Consider the following 14,936-nt stretch of genomic DNA (forward strand, 5'->3'; position numbering starts at 1 on the left):
ATTAAAAAGCCTTAAAAGCCTTGGATTATTATCCTGCTGATAGATCCAATGAAAACTCAATGTCATTTCTTTGGTAGAGTTCACCGATTTTGAAATATCAAAGAGCCGGTGATGAAACACATTCCATCATTGTCCCCAAGGCTGTTGGAAGAGAAAAAGGCCCACTGAATGCCAGATCCTCCCCTGTACCTACAAGACCCACACAATGACAGGTCCTTCACTTTTCTTTGCAGTGAAAAATGATGTCCTTTTTCAATGAAATTATCATATTTTACCAGTTTTTATTTTAATATCAGTATTAGTATTTTAAAGAACCTATGATGCCATGATGCACTCCGAGGGTCTACATCGAGGAGAATAGCCCCGTCGTATATCGATCCTCCATTACACTGGAAATGAGGTCATTTTCGGCGTAAATCGACTTTTACCAGAGAACAGAATCGAGTTTGCTGGTCCCTTGTTCTTGTCTGTGTGTGGTGGTGCAGTCTGGTACCTGCGAAGGTCATCCAGTAAGCGTTACATGCTGATGTAAATGGTTTCGACCAATCTGACGTGTCTTTCAACTCCCTTAAATGTGCTTGGAGTTGAGTAACATTCTTCCTCATTCATCAGGGTGGGATGTGGCCAGACGACGTCCACTCCTGTGTATTTCTGTGACTTTTCCGGTGTTTCTGTATCTCTGTTGTAACCTTATGACACTCTGTGACGCCATAACCTCAGTGGCCACTTCCGACTAATTACATCCTGCCTGAAATCCCACAATGGCGAGGTACAGTTGATCATCTGCTCAGTATCGTCTTGGTCTTGTGATGTCAAAGAGCGATGATGAAGAAATGTATTGGTTGATTCCTGGTTAAAACACCTGCTGTGAATTTTGTCTTTAAGCTCCTTATTACAGAAAAGGAAGTGGTGCAAAGAGGACCGACACACTGAACAGTTGGACATGAGCACTCAAAGGTTTAGAGAAGGTTACATTAAGTTCACCTGTAAAGGTTGTAGCACATTTTGGTTTCCTCCTGTAATTTCACCCTGCCTTGTATGAGTAATGGATAACATGCCTGTGTGTGTTTTATTTTTATGAGAGGTTGTTTATTTCTAACTTAAATAAGATTTGGTAATGTCACATGAGAATAAGTCATACATTTATCCTGCATTTCACGCAGTTAGGTAAATATTTGTAAATTCCTAAGCAGACAACCGGATAATGTAAGATGCTTTTCTTTAAAACTTAAATTGCTGATTTTCATGAGTATTTTCTTCATAGAGTGAGTCACCAGTGACTTGTTTTGTGAAGATGATAGAGTTCATATCTTGTGTTGTTATTCCTGGAATCTGCTGAAGTCTTCCTTCCAGTTAGAAGTTACTGTCTCAAGGTTTCACATGAACTGTGAAGCTACTCCCAAGTATGACCTTACTCAACTTCTCTAGTTCTGACTTTAAGCTCTGTGTTTTCTTTTCAAGAGTTCAAGTTCCTTCTTAGTGTTTCTGTGGTGTCGGTTGCATCATCTGTCATTCTGCTGTCTTCTGTCTTTTTTGAAGCAATAGAAGGTTTCACCATAGCAAACTTGTCTGTTTGGATGTTGGCTCTCACTGTGACTTTAACTGTGGGACTCCGGCTCCTACCTGGCATGTTTCTACATGTTTGTACAATTGCAGACAGTTTCTGACTGTGTCATGTTCTGGTCTGCCTTTGCACAAGCCGCCCTGGATGTCCTGTCTATCTACAAATCTGTTTGATAAAGTAGGGTAAAGATATCTAAAATCCTTCAAAAGTAGGAAGGTATTTATTAGATTTATTTGATACTGAAAACTACATAATTCTGTTCTTTCAAAGCATGTTCCTGAATAACTAAGCAGCCAAATGTTTTGTAGAGTGTGTATAAATATTCATGATAAACCGGCCAGATGGCTTCCTGCAACAGGGTGCTCTATACTGTAGATTTACATATTCCTACATATTTTCCATTTCTAAACTCAATACCAAAACCATTTCCAGACTCACATTTCCTTAGTTACGGGTACAGTTTTTGCAAAAAAAAAAAAGAAATGTATCGGCATACATTACAGCACGCTTTTTTGGGGTTTTATGTGTATTATTTGTTATAACCATAACATATGAGACTGGCGACAGTCACACACAAACAAAAACTGATTAAGGCATAGAGACAGGGTGAAATGAAGAGAAGATAAAAGCAGAACTCGTGCTGCAATCTTTTCTACACTCTGTCACCCTTAAGGTGCGCTGAGTGGGGCCCAGTGCTGGACAGCGAATGTGACTCTGTATCTGTCCAGTTTGTATGACTTGTAACATTTCATTTCAACTGAAATTCAGAAGCACTTTATTGATCAAAAAGTCAAATTAAATTTGATCATTTTGGCATCTCAAGGTAATGACTGAGGAGTTTTGGTCAGGTCACAGAACTGGTAAACACAGCTGGGTGTTGCACAGAAGGGGAAAAGCGTGCAGCACAACAAAGGTGAGTTACCTTCAGCTGGACGACTGTCAAATCAGCATTTCTCCTTTTGTGTACATCATATTTTTGTGTTACATGTCATTTTTATTCATCTGTAATAGTTTAGTTTGTTGAAGTTTTGTTAAGCTGTAAAAACATAATCATCAAAATTAGCAGAAATCCTTGAATTAGTTTAACATTTTGTACTGAATTACTGAAATAAATTAATTTACAAATAATCTAAAATTATTTAGACGCATGTGTAGAGACAGTAGTTCGTATTTCCCACCCGACTTTCAAAAAACACCGGAGTTGTGTCATTGTATCCGTGTTGATTGATGTGGTTAAATGAAGAGGCTTCCGTACCGCCTCCCAAGATCATCGGCCCGTTCAGGAAAAGTCGCCCGTCGACAATTCGGACGAAACTGAAACGACTCACCTGACAGACAGTCCGAGAAGAGAGGACCTGGGAAAGAAGACACTTTACCCCCAACCCAAAGGAAACGCTGCCCTCAGTTTCGTACTGAACCTAAAAAAATTGTCTTTTGTTGTCGGTCGGCGAGTACTTCTTTTTTTTTTTTTTTACTTTTTGAACCGGGACTGATACGTTTACGGTCCCACGGAGAGAACGTATTTGTTCTTAGTTTACACCGTTTAACAGGCGCTTCCGGGTCTGCTGGGAAGCTAAAACCACGGAATGAAATCTGGGAGCATTGAGTTGGAAGAAATTAAGACAAATTTGGACCAAAAGGTACGTTAGTAAAATAATAGGTATTTCAACTATCCGTTTTAGTTCTCCAGTCTATAAGCCTCCTTGACAAGAAAAGTATTTTAATGATCGAATTACTATAATAAATGTTGTAGTTCTAAAATTATTTCTCTAGCAGAAATATTTATTTGACCGATACATTTTAGGCTCATGCCAGTCAAGTAGACAGGTGTGTGATCACCAACCCTAATCACTTCCACTCCGTCTCGTTTCTTACGTCACAGAGATGCAGTATTTATTTATTTATATAGTTAGTTGTTGTGTCTTTTTTAGGAGATGGAGGTCAGATAAATTTTCCCAAAGAGTTTTATGATAAAATATTTTATTGACAGAACATTAAAAGAGTTTTCAAATTGTACAAATATTATTTATGTGGGTTTAGATATAAGAACATTTGAAAAACTGAATGAGACCATTTTAAAGCTGTAACAACAAATCACGCAATGTCTGGATTTTAAATGGGGTATTTTAAATATGATCTTGAAATGTTCAGCACAAATGTTTGATTTGATGAATAAAAATTGGCTTATTGATTTATTCTAGCATTTTAGGCAGAATCTGATCTTTGTAAGCGTAAACCTCAAAAAGAAAAAACACATGGGCTTGTATTCTGTTTTACATGAAACTTTAGAGCGGAATACAAATTTGGACCTTGCTTGCATAGGAAGGGGCCATAAATCAAAATGGTTGATTTATAGCCTTTTTGTAGTATAACAATATGCTTAGTTTAAAAAATGAGCAAACAGAAAATTTGGTTCGATTAGAAAATTCCACTGGTCATTTTTGTTAAATCAAACAGAGTTTTATAGGACCACTTCTGAAACAAGCCCTCGCTAGGTGGTTAACAAGAATGTGCAAAAAAAATTTAAAAATCACTAATGGGAACTAATAGGAACATACTCAGTATCACTCTCAGAGCCCATTCTCTTGTGATCACAGGATAATAAAACCCCTGAACATCTGTCCTAGTTTTTGATTTTGGTGTGCTGCAAATTTTAGCCACTCATTTTGGTGTGTGATTATTAGCAGTCACACCACCTGGACGTCTGTTTGAAACTGTTTTGGAAACCACCCTTCTTCTTGGGAGCTGACATTTTCCTGAAACAAGCATAATTTATAATGACAAAAAGACAGTATTAATAATAAATATTTTTTGTAAACTCTTAGGAAATGGTAGATGGTCAAGATGGTGAGGCCAGTGTGGAAATGAATCTGCTTAAACAGGTGAGTTTTCGTCACCGTTTGTTGTTTTTCTTCTGTATGAAAAATAAACATTTGGCTATACATTTTTTATTCTTACTTCAAGTGTAAGAAACCACATATACCAAAGATGGAACTAATGTTAAAACAAAATGTAAATGCTTGCAATGCTTTGCTAAAACTAGCAAAAAGCTGGTTAAACTGAACTGCTATAACCTGGATTACCAAACAGGTCATATTTGGGGGAAAAGATAATAATCAAATTAAATTAACACACATTTAAAACATAATATGGACAGATAACTGAGACACAAGTATAATATAAATAAATATGTCTTTCTAAGTCTGATTATAATGACATTTGTCAAGTGTGAATATTGAAATTAGCTAAAATTTGTTTACGCTATCTACTTGGCACATATAATGCTAAGGCTATTTTTGGTGAGCAAACCTTTATCATGAGCTAAACTCATCATCACAAACCATAATTACAGGAAAACCTAATGTATAAATAATAGGTTATAGCATCCTTGCCTGTTTGTAGTGACTTTATGGCCAATTCTTTGGTCAAAATGTGAATGTTCAGCAATGCTATATAGCCAGTAACAAATGCTAACTGCTTAACAGGTGAAAGGTTAAAATTATGAAGAGTGATCAAACATCAACACAACTCCAGTTTGTGAGCAAAATCCCACTTAGAACAGCTTCTTAATCTGTTAGTGTTTAACTTTATGACTGAATCTGGTTTAAGTGTGAGTGATATTGATCTATTAGCTAAAAAAGAGACATTTAAACCACTTTTCCTTTTGTCAGAGCAATAATGGGGGGGAAACAGGCATGAAATCAAAGCACAAGGACAGGACAAGTCCACAGGTAGGATCATAATGTTGCTCCTCATTAGCTTTTTCTTCTTAATGTTTGCTCTAAGTAACAGTGAACCCCCATTTTAACAGATGTTTTTTTTTTGTACTTTCAGAATTGTTTAAGCCGCAGAGGAGAGAAAAGCAAAAAACTGATTGCTGCTCTCATTGTCATTGTCCTTATAACTGTTGTGATTGTCATCTCTGTGCTTGCGTGCTGCGGTATGAAGTCTAAGCTTACTGTTTGTTGCAAAAATACAATTTCTTTAAATGCTAAAGATATTATGTATTTATCTAGGTTTCGTACATACAAGCTCAACTTTTAGTTTGGTTTACTTGTTGACTATTTGTAATTATTTTTCAGTGACTCACAGTGTTTCAGCTTTACGTGTCTAACACAGATTTTCTTTAAGCAGCAAACAATGTCGATGAGGATGAAAATTTTGACCGAACGACCTTTAACCTACAACAGAAATTTAATGGGAGCTTCCAGATGCAAACTCCATTTTCAAATGAAACCCAAGGTCTCAATGACGTTCAGAGAAAGGTTGGTGATATTATTATCATAAATATTATTACAAAGCCAGACATGGTACCCAAGACACAGATAAACAACAAGACGGCTGCTGCTTTATCTATGTATCTGCCTCTCTTATGCCCATTTTTTTCTCTACTTCTTTAGTAAAAGAATAAAAAAGATGGGATCATTTGAGGTTTTTACTAGAAACTAAATAGAAAATAAAGCAAAGTTTAAAAAAAAAATCTTTCTTTATTATGATAAACACAATGCTGTCTTTCATTTGTATCATCTTCACATGCATAGGCAGCCCAAGGCATATGAGAGTTAAGCGGCCCACACCACCAGGGGTCCCCCAAGACCACCAGACTAGCACGATAAACAAACTAAATGCTTTTACAAACGGAGAAACTATTTTTATGTTATTTTTATAGTTGCTACACAATAGCTTGATATCTTCCTGCTGCTGCCTCTGCTGGGAAAATATAATAAATCAAATGTGTTAACTTGTTTACTATCTTTCTAAGTAGCTGATAAACAAGTCTTGTTTATCAACTGATGTTACTTTCAAATAATTCAAATAATATGGCACACTTAAATAGCACTCTGCATTTCAAAATCCAATTTTATTTTAGTTTGCTACTTATGTAAGGTTAAAGTCAACTGTCATAATATCACTGGTATGATGTAGACTAATTACAAATTATGCTATTAATAGGGGGTAAATTTCATATATAGAGTAACTTAGGAATGATAAAGAATCTGGTGTTGACATGCAGGTATGGGGACCCTAAAGAAAATCTGCTTAGGGCCCCAAAAAGGCTGCAGACAGAGCTCCTGTCTGCAGGGCTCTTTTCTTCATCTTCTCCTGACTGTCACAGCTCCTGTCCCTCCCTTCCGGAGAACGCGGCTACACTCCAAATAATCTTCCTTATATGGTCTTAACCTTCAGTTCTAGAGAGGTGCAGTCTAAAAGCTCTTTTCTGATCTGTTCTGAAAAACAACCAAAAGCATTTATGTTTAATCCTTTCAAGAAATGTTTGGGGCGGGGGGGTGGTCTTAAAAATGTATTTCATACACAATTTTTTATTGTCCTTTTAAATAATGTAAAAGTGTTGCAGAAATAAGGCACAGCTATCATTTCTTATAAAGAATGTCTAGGTTGCTCTGGGCTGGCTTTCCAACTAACACCACATTCCTATTGTTTCTTTTTGCATGTTTCTACCTGCCCCACCCAGCTGACCGAGCTCTATGAATCCTCCCATGCTCTGGGTCGTTTCTTCTCAAACGCGGAGACATTTCGCCTTGGGTAAACACACGAGCCACTCAGTGGTTATTGCACTATAGTCTTCCCCGTGTTGCATGGCATGTTATGCTTTGTGCTGAAGTTAACCTGTGCTTCCCTCTGCCTGCAGGAGTGAGTCTGCTGTCGTGCAATACAAGCTGGAATTTATCTTTCCAGAAGAGGAGCTTAGGAACTCCATTCTTAGCAGGGAGATGGTGTACAATGTGTTCAGGCAGTTCCTCTACGATCAGAATGAAGAAGAATCTGGGATTATGTTCATTGTCCCAACTTCCTTGGAAATGCACACCATGCATTAATCAGATCTTGAAAAATGAGCTCTTGTAAAACCACTAAAACCGGATCTCCAGGATGTGATTACTTTTTTAACGTAGTGGCCTAGAGACAGTTGACTTGTCAGCTGTTGTTCACCACACAAACTGAGCCACTGCCCATGTGAATGCTCTCACACGACCAGATAGCATAAACCACATGGTTGTTGTACATTTAGGATTTTTATATACTGTAATGTAGATTTTGTTATGTATTGCCATTGTTTTTAAGTTAAAAAGGTCTTTGTTAAAACCTCAGATGTCGTATGTTGATGTAGCGGAAATGATGAAGTGGGTACACACACTCCTTTGCATACACGTTCAGTTTACAAGCAGACATCATTTGCAAACCGTAACTGGACTTGCCTTGAAACATTTGCCTAAAGTGGAACAAACACTAAAATAACCAGGTGCAGAGAGACGAAGAGCTATTTTTATTTGCCAAATGATGAACTTATTGACCCAAAGTGTGACTTATAATGTTCTTTTATTCATGTGTGCTTTGTGACTGTTATTAAATATCTCAGCTGTTTTATTAATTTAGTTTTTTCTTTACTGCATTTTAGTATTTTTTATGAACAACAGAGGGCGTAGGTGTGCCTCACCAGGAGTGTGTGTTTTTTTTTACCTTTCAGTGACTAGATATCGTTCCCTGAATGAGGTTGTAGAGAAGGTTATTCCAGTTTATGATTGAACTTGTAAATGTTTAACGCCTTGAGCAAACACAGCGGTTTCAGTTTATCAGTTTGCACGCGTTTTTGTAACCCTATCCTCATGCCTCATCTAGTAAGAGTTTAACATATCAACTCCCAGAGGGTCACGTTTTAGAAGTGGAACCATTTGGTTGAAGATCATTCCAGGATAAGTTCTTGCGGTTTTAGGAGATTTTAAAAGCACAGTATCCTTTAATAAGCCCCCTGTAAACTGTACCACAGGTTTTTGCCTTACAATAAAGTATGCCATTTACGAGAATTTTAAAGCAATCTGATGCAATTTTTGCAGTCGTCATGATAAAATAAGATTAGTAGAAGAGGGAAACATTTATGTTTCTTGGAATTTTCAAAGCTGAAGCAATATCAATTAAATATGGAACCAATCTAATCCAGCATTGTAAGGCAAAGTCTAACCCTCACCCCAGAGGGAGCAATCCACCAATTTTTGAGATGCTCCCCGAAGGAGCTGGAGGATGTTGTTGTGAATAGTGTTTTCCGAGTCTCCATCCGGCCCCTGTGATCCCATCTCAGATATGTGGAAGGTCCGGCCTTTTTTCATCCTCCATTTTTCAGCAGACACCATACGTGTTTTTGCAGCTGCTTCTTAACAGAACAACTCCCAGAATCCTTTGTAAGGAGCGGCCAAGTAACAATAATGTAGCAAGAGACCAAAACTGAAAGTAATAACAGGATACACCTACACAAATACACAATGGGCCAAAATCAGAAGCTTGGACAAAGTTGATGACCAGCCTTGTTATTAATGTGAAAGATTTTTATTACACTTATTTGTTATGTGTACATTGGCTCTGCACACAATATAAACAGGTCTATTCTTCAGCTTTGTGGACAGATATTGTACTCCTCACCTGTCTAGAAAGCTTCTGTTTACCTTTCATTTGGCTGCTTTTCAGAAGGATGATGTAACTGGAACGTGGAGGTACGTAGTTTTAGTGGTGGATGTTCTGTTCACCAGCACGCCAACTCCAGTAGACCTTTGAGCGAAATATACTTTGGAGATAATTTTGCTCGCATTCCTGCGTATGACACGTACTGTTTGTGTTTTAACAATCTTTAAGCCCACATAAAATGCTATTAGAGAGAGAGGTCATTGTTCCCCCTGAAATTCCCCAAGTGACGCCATTGCTGCCAAAAAGAAATAACGTCTCTTTTAAAACAGAAAGTGATGCAATAGCTCATTTGGAGCGTTCTTGCATATATTAACAAAATCTCAGGGTGATAAGGTAATAGTAGTGCTATTTGAAGAAATATAGTTGCTATTCACCAATTTAAAGAACTATTATTCTCCGTATTAATCAGAGGTACCCAAATCCCTGCCTAACATGCTACCATCCAGCAACTTGTAGACACATCCACTCTCCTGCACACCTGAATGAAATGAGTGGCTTGTTACCAGGCCTTTGCAGAGCTAAAAATATGCTGATTAGGAAATTAAGAGATGCATCTAAGTCGCAGGACCGTAGCCTTGAACTTGGACACCCCAGTCCTTGTCTTGACAAAGCCGACAAATAGACATTGAAGACAAGGAGAGATCTCTGAGCAGGTTCTCCAAATGGTGAGTTGGTAAAAATATTCTACCATGCAAAAGATCTGGTGGCATTTTTCCACAGAACTCAAAAATGTGTCGCCTCATTTTCTCCTGGTCACCTTGAATTATTGACATGAATGCATGTAATTCTTTGGCAGCGGTGCAAGATCAACATTGACTCTGGCTGGCAAATCTATTTTGAGAATTGTCAGCCACCCAAAGCCAGATTTACTGAGCTGAGCTCCCTGAGCTTTCATAGCCTTATTACAAACAGCAGAGGTTCATCTGAAAGCTATCATGAATACTTCAACACTGGATTCAGGGATCTTCAATTCTTATCCATCTGGGACCCTAAAACGGACGGAGCCTGAGCAAGGGCCCATGTTTGTCTGTGTCATTTTATAATAAACTAGAGTTATAAATGTAGAAATTTTGCATTACTTCTGGGCATTTAATACAAATAACATGTGGCTTCTTTACTTCCTGTTTTTATATTTAAATATAAGTTTCAATACAAACATGATTGTTTAATAATGCCACTGCCATTAACAAATGGTCTTATTTTTCATATCATACAGAACTTTTTACTCAGTAAATGGATTTTTTTTCTTACAGCATGTGTGCATTTCTGACTGAAATACATTTTTATGTTTGATTTTAACTACATGTCAGTCATGAGATATGAATTTGGAAAAAAAATAAAATGTCTAATCAGAAACTTCACGACCCCTGTAGGGCTTATGACCCCTATGTTGACATAAATTGTTTCGCTATTTACTGCAACCTCATCCTCTTAACGTTAATGTTTTTTCATTCAATGCTTTTCGAAGGTATTTGCAACCTTTGAACATTTTTAATTTTTGTCACATTACAGCAACAGACCTCATGCATAACTGTGAGGAACTGCATTTGTTGCCGTTTCTTCTTTGCAAAATATCCAGATTGTTAACCAGATTTTTGTCTGGACTTTGACTAGACCAATAAGACACTGAATCTTGCTGCCAAACATGGAGGAAGGTTCTCTCACTCTCTCTCTTCTTCTCTCTTTCTCTCTCTCCCACAATTCAATTAGGTTACACCAGATAATGACATTTATTTCTGCTTTTGTTTTTAACCTAATGTCCTGAGGTTCTTGGAAGCCTCAGCGCTTATCCAATTAAAGCGTTATCTCTCCTTTGGGCTTAAAGATTAAGCGTAAACTCTCTGCGGTGGGTTTCAGACAGAAATCACAGGTGCCATCTTCTCTGCGCATTGATTTCACTGCCACTTCTCTGTGGGATCTGTGACCAAAACCAAGATCACAATCCTAAAAAGAAGTGATGGGCTCCTACAGCTCAAACTTGGATGACATCTTGGAGGAGGACATGCATCACTGGTACACAAAATTCATGAGGGAATCTCCATCAGGACTAATCACTCTGTTTGAGCTGAAGACGATGCTTGACATGAACGGCATGACAGAAGAGGCCAACAGTTATGTGGACCAGGTGTTCTATACCTTTGATATGGACGGGGTAAGAAAAGACATTTCTGCTTAACTACCTTTAATGACTTAATATGAGCAATATTTACAGCCTAGATGATAGATAAAATAGACTTCTGTTTCAACAAAGTGCAAAAGAATTTGATTCTAACTTTTAGGATCTTGTCTAAAGAAAACATGAATGTGGAAGAGATGCTTATATTGTCTTTGTTTTTCTCTCCAGGATGGCTATTTAGACTTTGTGGAATACATCGCAGCTATAAGTTTATTGCTGAAGGGAGAAGTAAATCAGAAATTAAAGTGGTACTTCAAGCTTTTTGATCAAGATGGAAATGGGAAAATTGACAAGGATGAGCTGGAAACTATATTTAAGGTACGGCTTGCTCTTTAATGATATTTAGCAATCATATTCTATTCTAACTCATGCAGAGAGCATGGCCTCTGGAATCCTTAAAGCTATTAACAGATCCTGAAATGGACATAACATCTAATCTGAGAATCTCTTACATCATCAGAGGGCTAAATATAGTGTTACCTAACTAACAGTCCAGACAGGACAAATTCTTGTACATTTAATCATTAATTCAATATTTATTTATTGTGAAATGTACTTTCATTAAAAGTGCATTTTAGGCTAAAAGGACATATAAAACCATTATTTAACTTATTAGAGCACATAGTTTGTTTGTTTTCTTCAGTTCAGATGTCACCGTTTTAACATAACTCTAAAGTACTGCAAACTTTAAAAGCTGCCGTAAATTCTCGTTAACAGGCTATTCAAGATATCACCAGAAGTTACGAGATACCTCCAGAGACAATTGTGACTCTTATATACGAGAAAATTGACGTCAAAGGAGAAGGTAACACACTACAGTATTTACACCGCTTGAGCTAGCGTCTTAGTGGGATTATAGGTGATGGAGCAAAGCAATGTAATGTATAGCCAACAAGTGGATGAAGTTTGTTTTATTTTCTTTTTGTTGTTTTTTACATTTAGAAATTGAAATTTTCATCTAATCTTATTTGTAAAATACCTCAAGCAAGATATGTTAAATTGCAGCAGTTTCTGAAATGAAGTAAGCTCTGGACTATGATTGGGCCATTCAAAGACAAAAATATGTGTTGGTATACCGGTGGTGTCCGAACTTTAAAGTCTGCTAACTGAAAGCAAATTAAACTAAGGAGTAAAATCACAATGCAATACACCTGGTCCACATTTTAGATTCTCAACAATAATCTAATATTAAACAAATATTTAATATTCTGATGAAACAAGAAAGCATTAAAATTTTTCTGAATACATCGGTTTATGTTAAGACGCATAACTTCCTCTTTTAGAGTTTTGTTTTAATCTATTCTCAGTCACAAGGCTGAGAAATGGGTCATTCTTTCTGCTGCTTGCTGTATTTAGTATCAATGAATTGGTTCTGCAAAGTCTGATTTTGAAGCAGCTGTGGGATGTTTTTCTATTTTATTTAAGGCTAGTTGTTGTTAAGTTAAACATGGTTCATGAAAGCAAAATACTTTTAAGTGCCTAATGGTTAGCATTTTAAAAAGATAAACATTTTCCATGGAAAACCATGACTGGTATAATAATTGTCCACCTGCCTACAGTAAAGGGGTAATGTATAGATAAGCTGCACTCTTTTTAGCTGATGTCACTCTAACCAAAAGTGGCTTAAAGTTTCTGAAATGAAAGTGAACCTAATTATTTCTAACTACACAGTACTCATACATATGTAAGACGGACTTCTCATTTCTAAATTCATTTCCTCAGGTGAGCTGACGCTGGAAGAGTTCATCAGCGGAGCGAGGGAGCATCCTGACATCATGGACATGCTCACAAGAATGATGGATCTCACACAAGTCTTGAAAATCATAGTCAAAGGTCAAAGGAGGAACGCCGTGAATTGAGATGTGATTCCACAAAGTGGATTTTTGCTGAGTTATGCATTGTAAATAATAAAAAAAAAAAACAAGACTGTCGTTGAAGGATTTGGACTTAATCTCTGTCAGCAACAAACTAAGTGGCTGACGTGTCACTTTTAACTCGGACTGTGCTTGCAGAGCTTTATTTACGGTTTTGATTTAGGATTAAAACATTTTTTGCAAAATATTTTGCTTACTGACTGTTGGGGAAACTTCGAGTCGTGGTTCCAGGTCAGTTCGAAGCAAACATCTTGAGATCAAACTGAATTCTGAATGGTTGTGCTGAATTCATTGCATTTTTCTGTTGGTTGTTGAAGTTAAAAAATACAAACGGTACCTAGAGGTGCAGCAAGCATAAAAGTTTTCTGTATGTACATGTTTATATCATGGATGTTACAATATGTTGCCACTATTAATATGAAAGTGATGCCTTTATGAATAGAACAGTGTTTGTTTTAAAATTTGTTTCACTTTTTGAAAGACTTTTGTCAAAATCCTTGTCAAAGATGAAATCCACAAGTGGAAGACATTTATTTAAACCTGCAAAGGCTACAATGACATAACTGAGTGTCTTATTTTCTTTTCTTTTGGTTTACAGTATTGCTGCATGTAATTGTAAATATGAAACAAAACATTAAAAATAGGCAAAATTTTAAATAGAAATATAGACGTGTTATTCTGTCTACAAGGTTCATAGTATTTATGGCTATGTGAATGCAGTTTAAAATGTTTTATAAAGTGAAAGTATGAGGAGAGATTATTGGATTTACAGATGATAATATCTCAGTATTATTCATTTTTGATCATAAATCCAGATTTGTTGGACAACCAGACTGAAGCTGATGGCTCGTCAGAGAGGGGCTGAGATCACATCAGACTGTCTCAAAATCCGAGAGCTTCACAGCTTTTGGAAATGCTACTTTATAAACCTGTAAAGCTGTCATGTTTACATTAATTACACAGAAGCTGATCATGTTTTTCCAGTGAGAATTGGGTAGGAGGCAGTGCACCACCTATGATAGTCATATCTGTGTTGGGTCTTGCATGAATATTCTGGGTAAATGCCTCCTTTTCCGACCAGCTGCTCCTTCAAAGAAACCCGTTTTGAAAAAATGTTTTACTTTTTAAAATGCATAATTTTCTTAATAAAAAAATGTTCAGCACATAACAGTCCAGTCCGATAAGGTTAGCCAAATACTGAGGAAGATAAAGGAAAGTGTTTCTGGTCCAAATGACCTACTTACATTTACATGTAAACATCTATAAAACAACCTTCCTCTAGGCTGCTGTAATATTTTACAATTCACATCCTTCTTCTGTTCAGACAGTTACTCTGACTGGAAATGCTTTTGATTTTCTGTTTTCATGGCCTCCAGCCACCATTTTCTGTGTAAACACACTGGCTTTTCTGTAAATAATCATTTAATGCATATGTGATGATGGTTATTGAATAGCATTCACGTAAACCGTGGGGACATTTAAAACATTGTTTTCAGGTTGTATCAGTGATTCTTGAGAATAGGGACAAAATGGGTTTTAATTTTCCCATAATTTTTTTTGTGTTATTTCTCAACCTTATGTATGCAAATATGACAAATAATGTTTTGGAAATATAAAGATGCTAAGGTGCAGGCTCCCAGTTGCAACATTTTTTTAAAAAAATTGCATTTTTAATCGACCTGACCTAGAATGCTGTCATCACCATCTGACAAAAATAAATAAAAAATAATTTTTAATGACCCTATTAGTGATATTTTTACTCATTTTACAGACAAATGCTTCTCAAGAAACAAAATAAATATTATTTAAACAAAAAACAACAAAAAGTCCATCTGACAGAGTTGACAGT

General features: G+C 36.7%; 2 protein-coding genes across 3 annotated transcripts; both read left to right on the forward strand.

Annotated features, from left to right (window-relative positions):
* The first annotated feature begins 86 nt into the window (after nt 1-86).
* Nucleotides 87-7,952, forward strand: c15h3orf52 (chromosome 15 C3orf52 homolog). 2 transcript variants are annotated; one of them, XM_008426377.3, is made up of 7 exons: nt 87-2,477; nt 4,390-4,446; nt 5,236-5,295; nt 5,399-5,504; nt 5,699-5,829; nt 7,038-7,108; nt 7,215-7,952. In XM_008426377.3, the coding sequence occupies exons 1-7, from the start codon at nt 2,391-2,393 to the stop codon at nt 7,399-7,401; spliced, it is 699 nt and encodes a 232-aa protein (XP_008424599.1). In that variant the 5' UTR covers nt 87-2,390; the 3' UTR covers nt 7,402-7,952. The 2 variants fall into 2 exon arrangements, with proteins under 2 accessions (XP_008424599.1, XP_008424600.1); XM_008426378.3 differs by lacking the exon at nt 87-2,477 and adding an exon at nt 2,502-3,204.
* Nucleotides 7,953-8,267: 315 nt separating this feature from the next.
* guca1c (guanylate cyclase activator 1C) lies at nt 8,268-14,721 on the forward strand. The gene is made up of 4 exons (XM_008426379.3): nt 8,268-11,189; nt 11,382-11,531; nt 11,931-12,018; nt 12,936-14,721. The coding sequence occupies exons 1-4, from the start codon at nt 10,995-10,997 to the stop codon at nt 13,070-13,072; spliced, it is 570 nt and encodes a 189-aa protein (XP_008424601.1). The 5' UTR covers nt 8,268-10,994; the 3' UTR covers nt 13,073-14,721.
* Nucleotides 14,722-14,936: the final 215 nt, after the last annotated feature.

Source organism: Poecilia reticulata, chromosome 13 (assembly GCF_904066995.2).
Source record: "Poecilia reticulata chromosome 13, P_reticulata-male-v2, whole genome shotgun sequence".
Lineage (NCBI taxonomy): Eukaryota > Metazoa > Chordata > Actinopteri > Cyprinodontiformes > Poeciliidae > Poecilia > Poecilia reticulata.

Excerpts from the sequence above, each read along its gene's own strand:
- c15h3orf52 (XM_008426377.3), top strand. The coding sequence starts at position 2,391 with ATGACTGAGGAGTTTTGGTCAGGTCACAGAACTGGTAAACACAGCTGG. Across the intron at positions 5,296-5,398 it reads AGGACAGGACAAGTCCACAG|AATTGTTTAAGCCGCAGAGG; the intron begins GTAGGATCATAA and ends TTGTACTTTCAG. Across the intron at positions 5,505-5,698 it reads CTCTGTGCTTGCGTGCTGCG|CAAACAATGTCGATGAGGAT; the intron begins GTATGAAGTCTA and ends TTCTTTAAGCAG.
- guca1c (XM_008426379.3), top strand. The coding sequence starts at position 10,995 with ATGGGCTCCTACAGCTCAAACTTGGATGACATCTTGGAGGAGGACATG. Across the intron at positions 11,190-11,381 it reads ATACCTTTGATATGGACGGG|GATGGCTATTTAGACTTTGT; the intron begins GTAAGAAAAGAC and ends TTTTCTCTCCAG. Across the intron at positions 12,019-12,935 it reads AATTGACGTCAAAGGAGAAG|GTGAGCTGACGCTGGAAGAG; the intron begins GTAACACACTAC and ends TCATTTCCTCAG.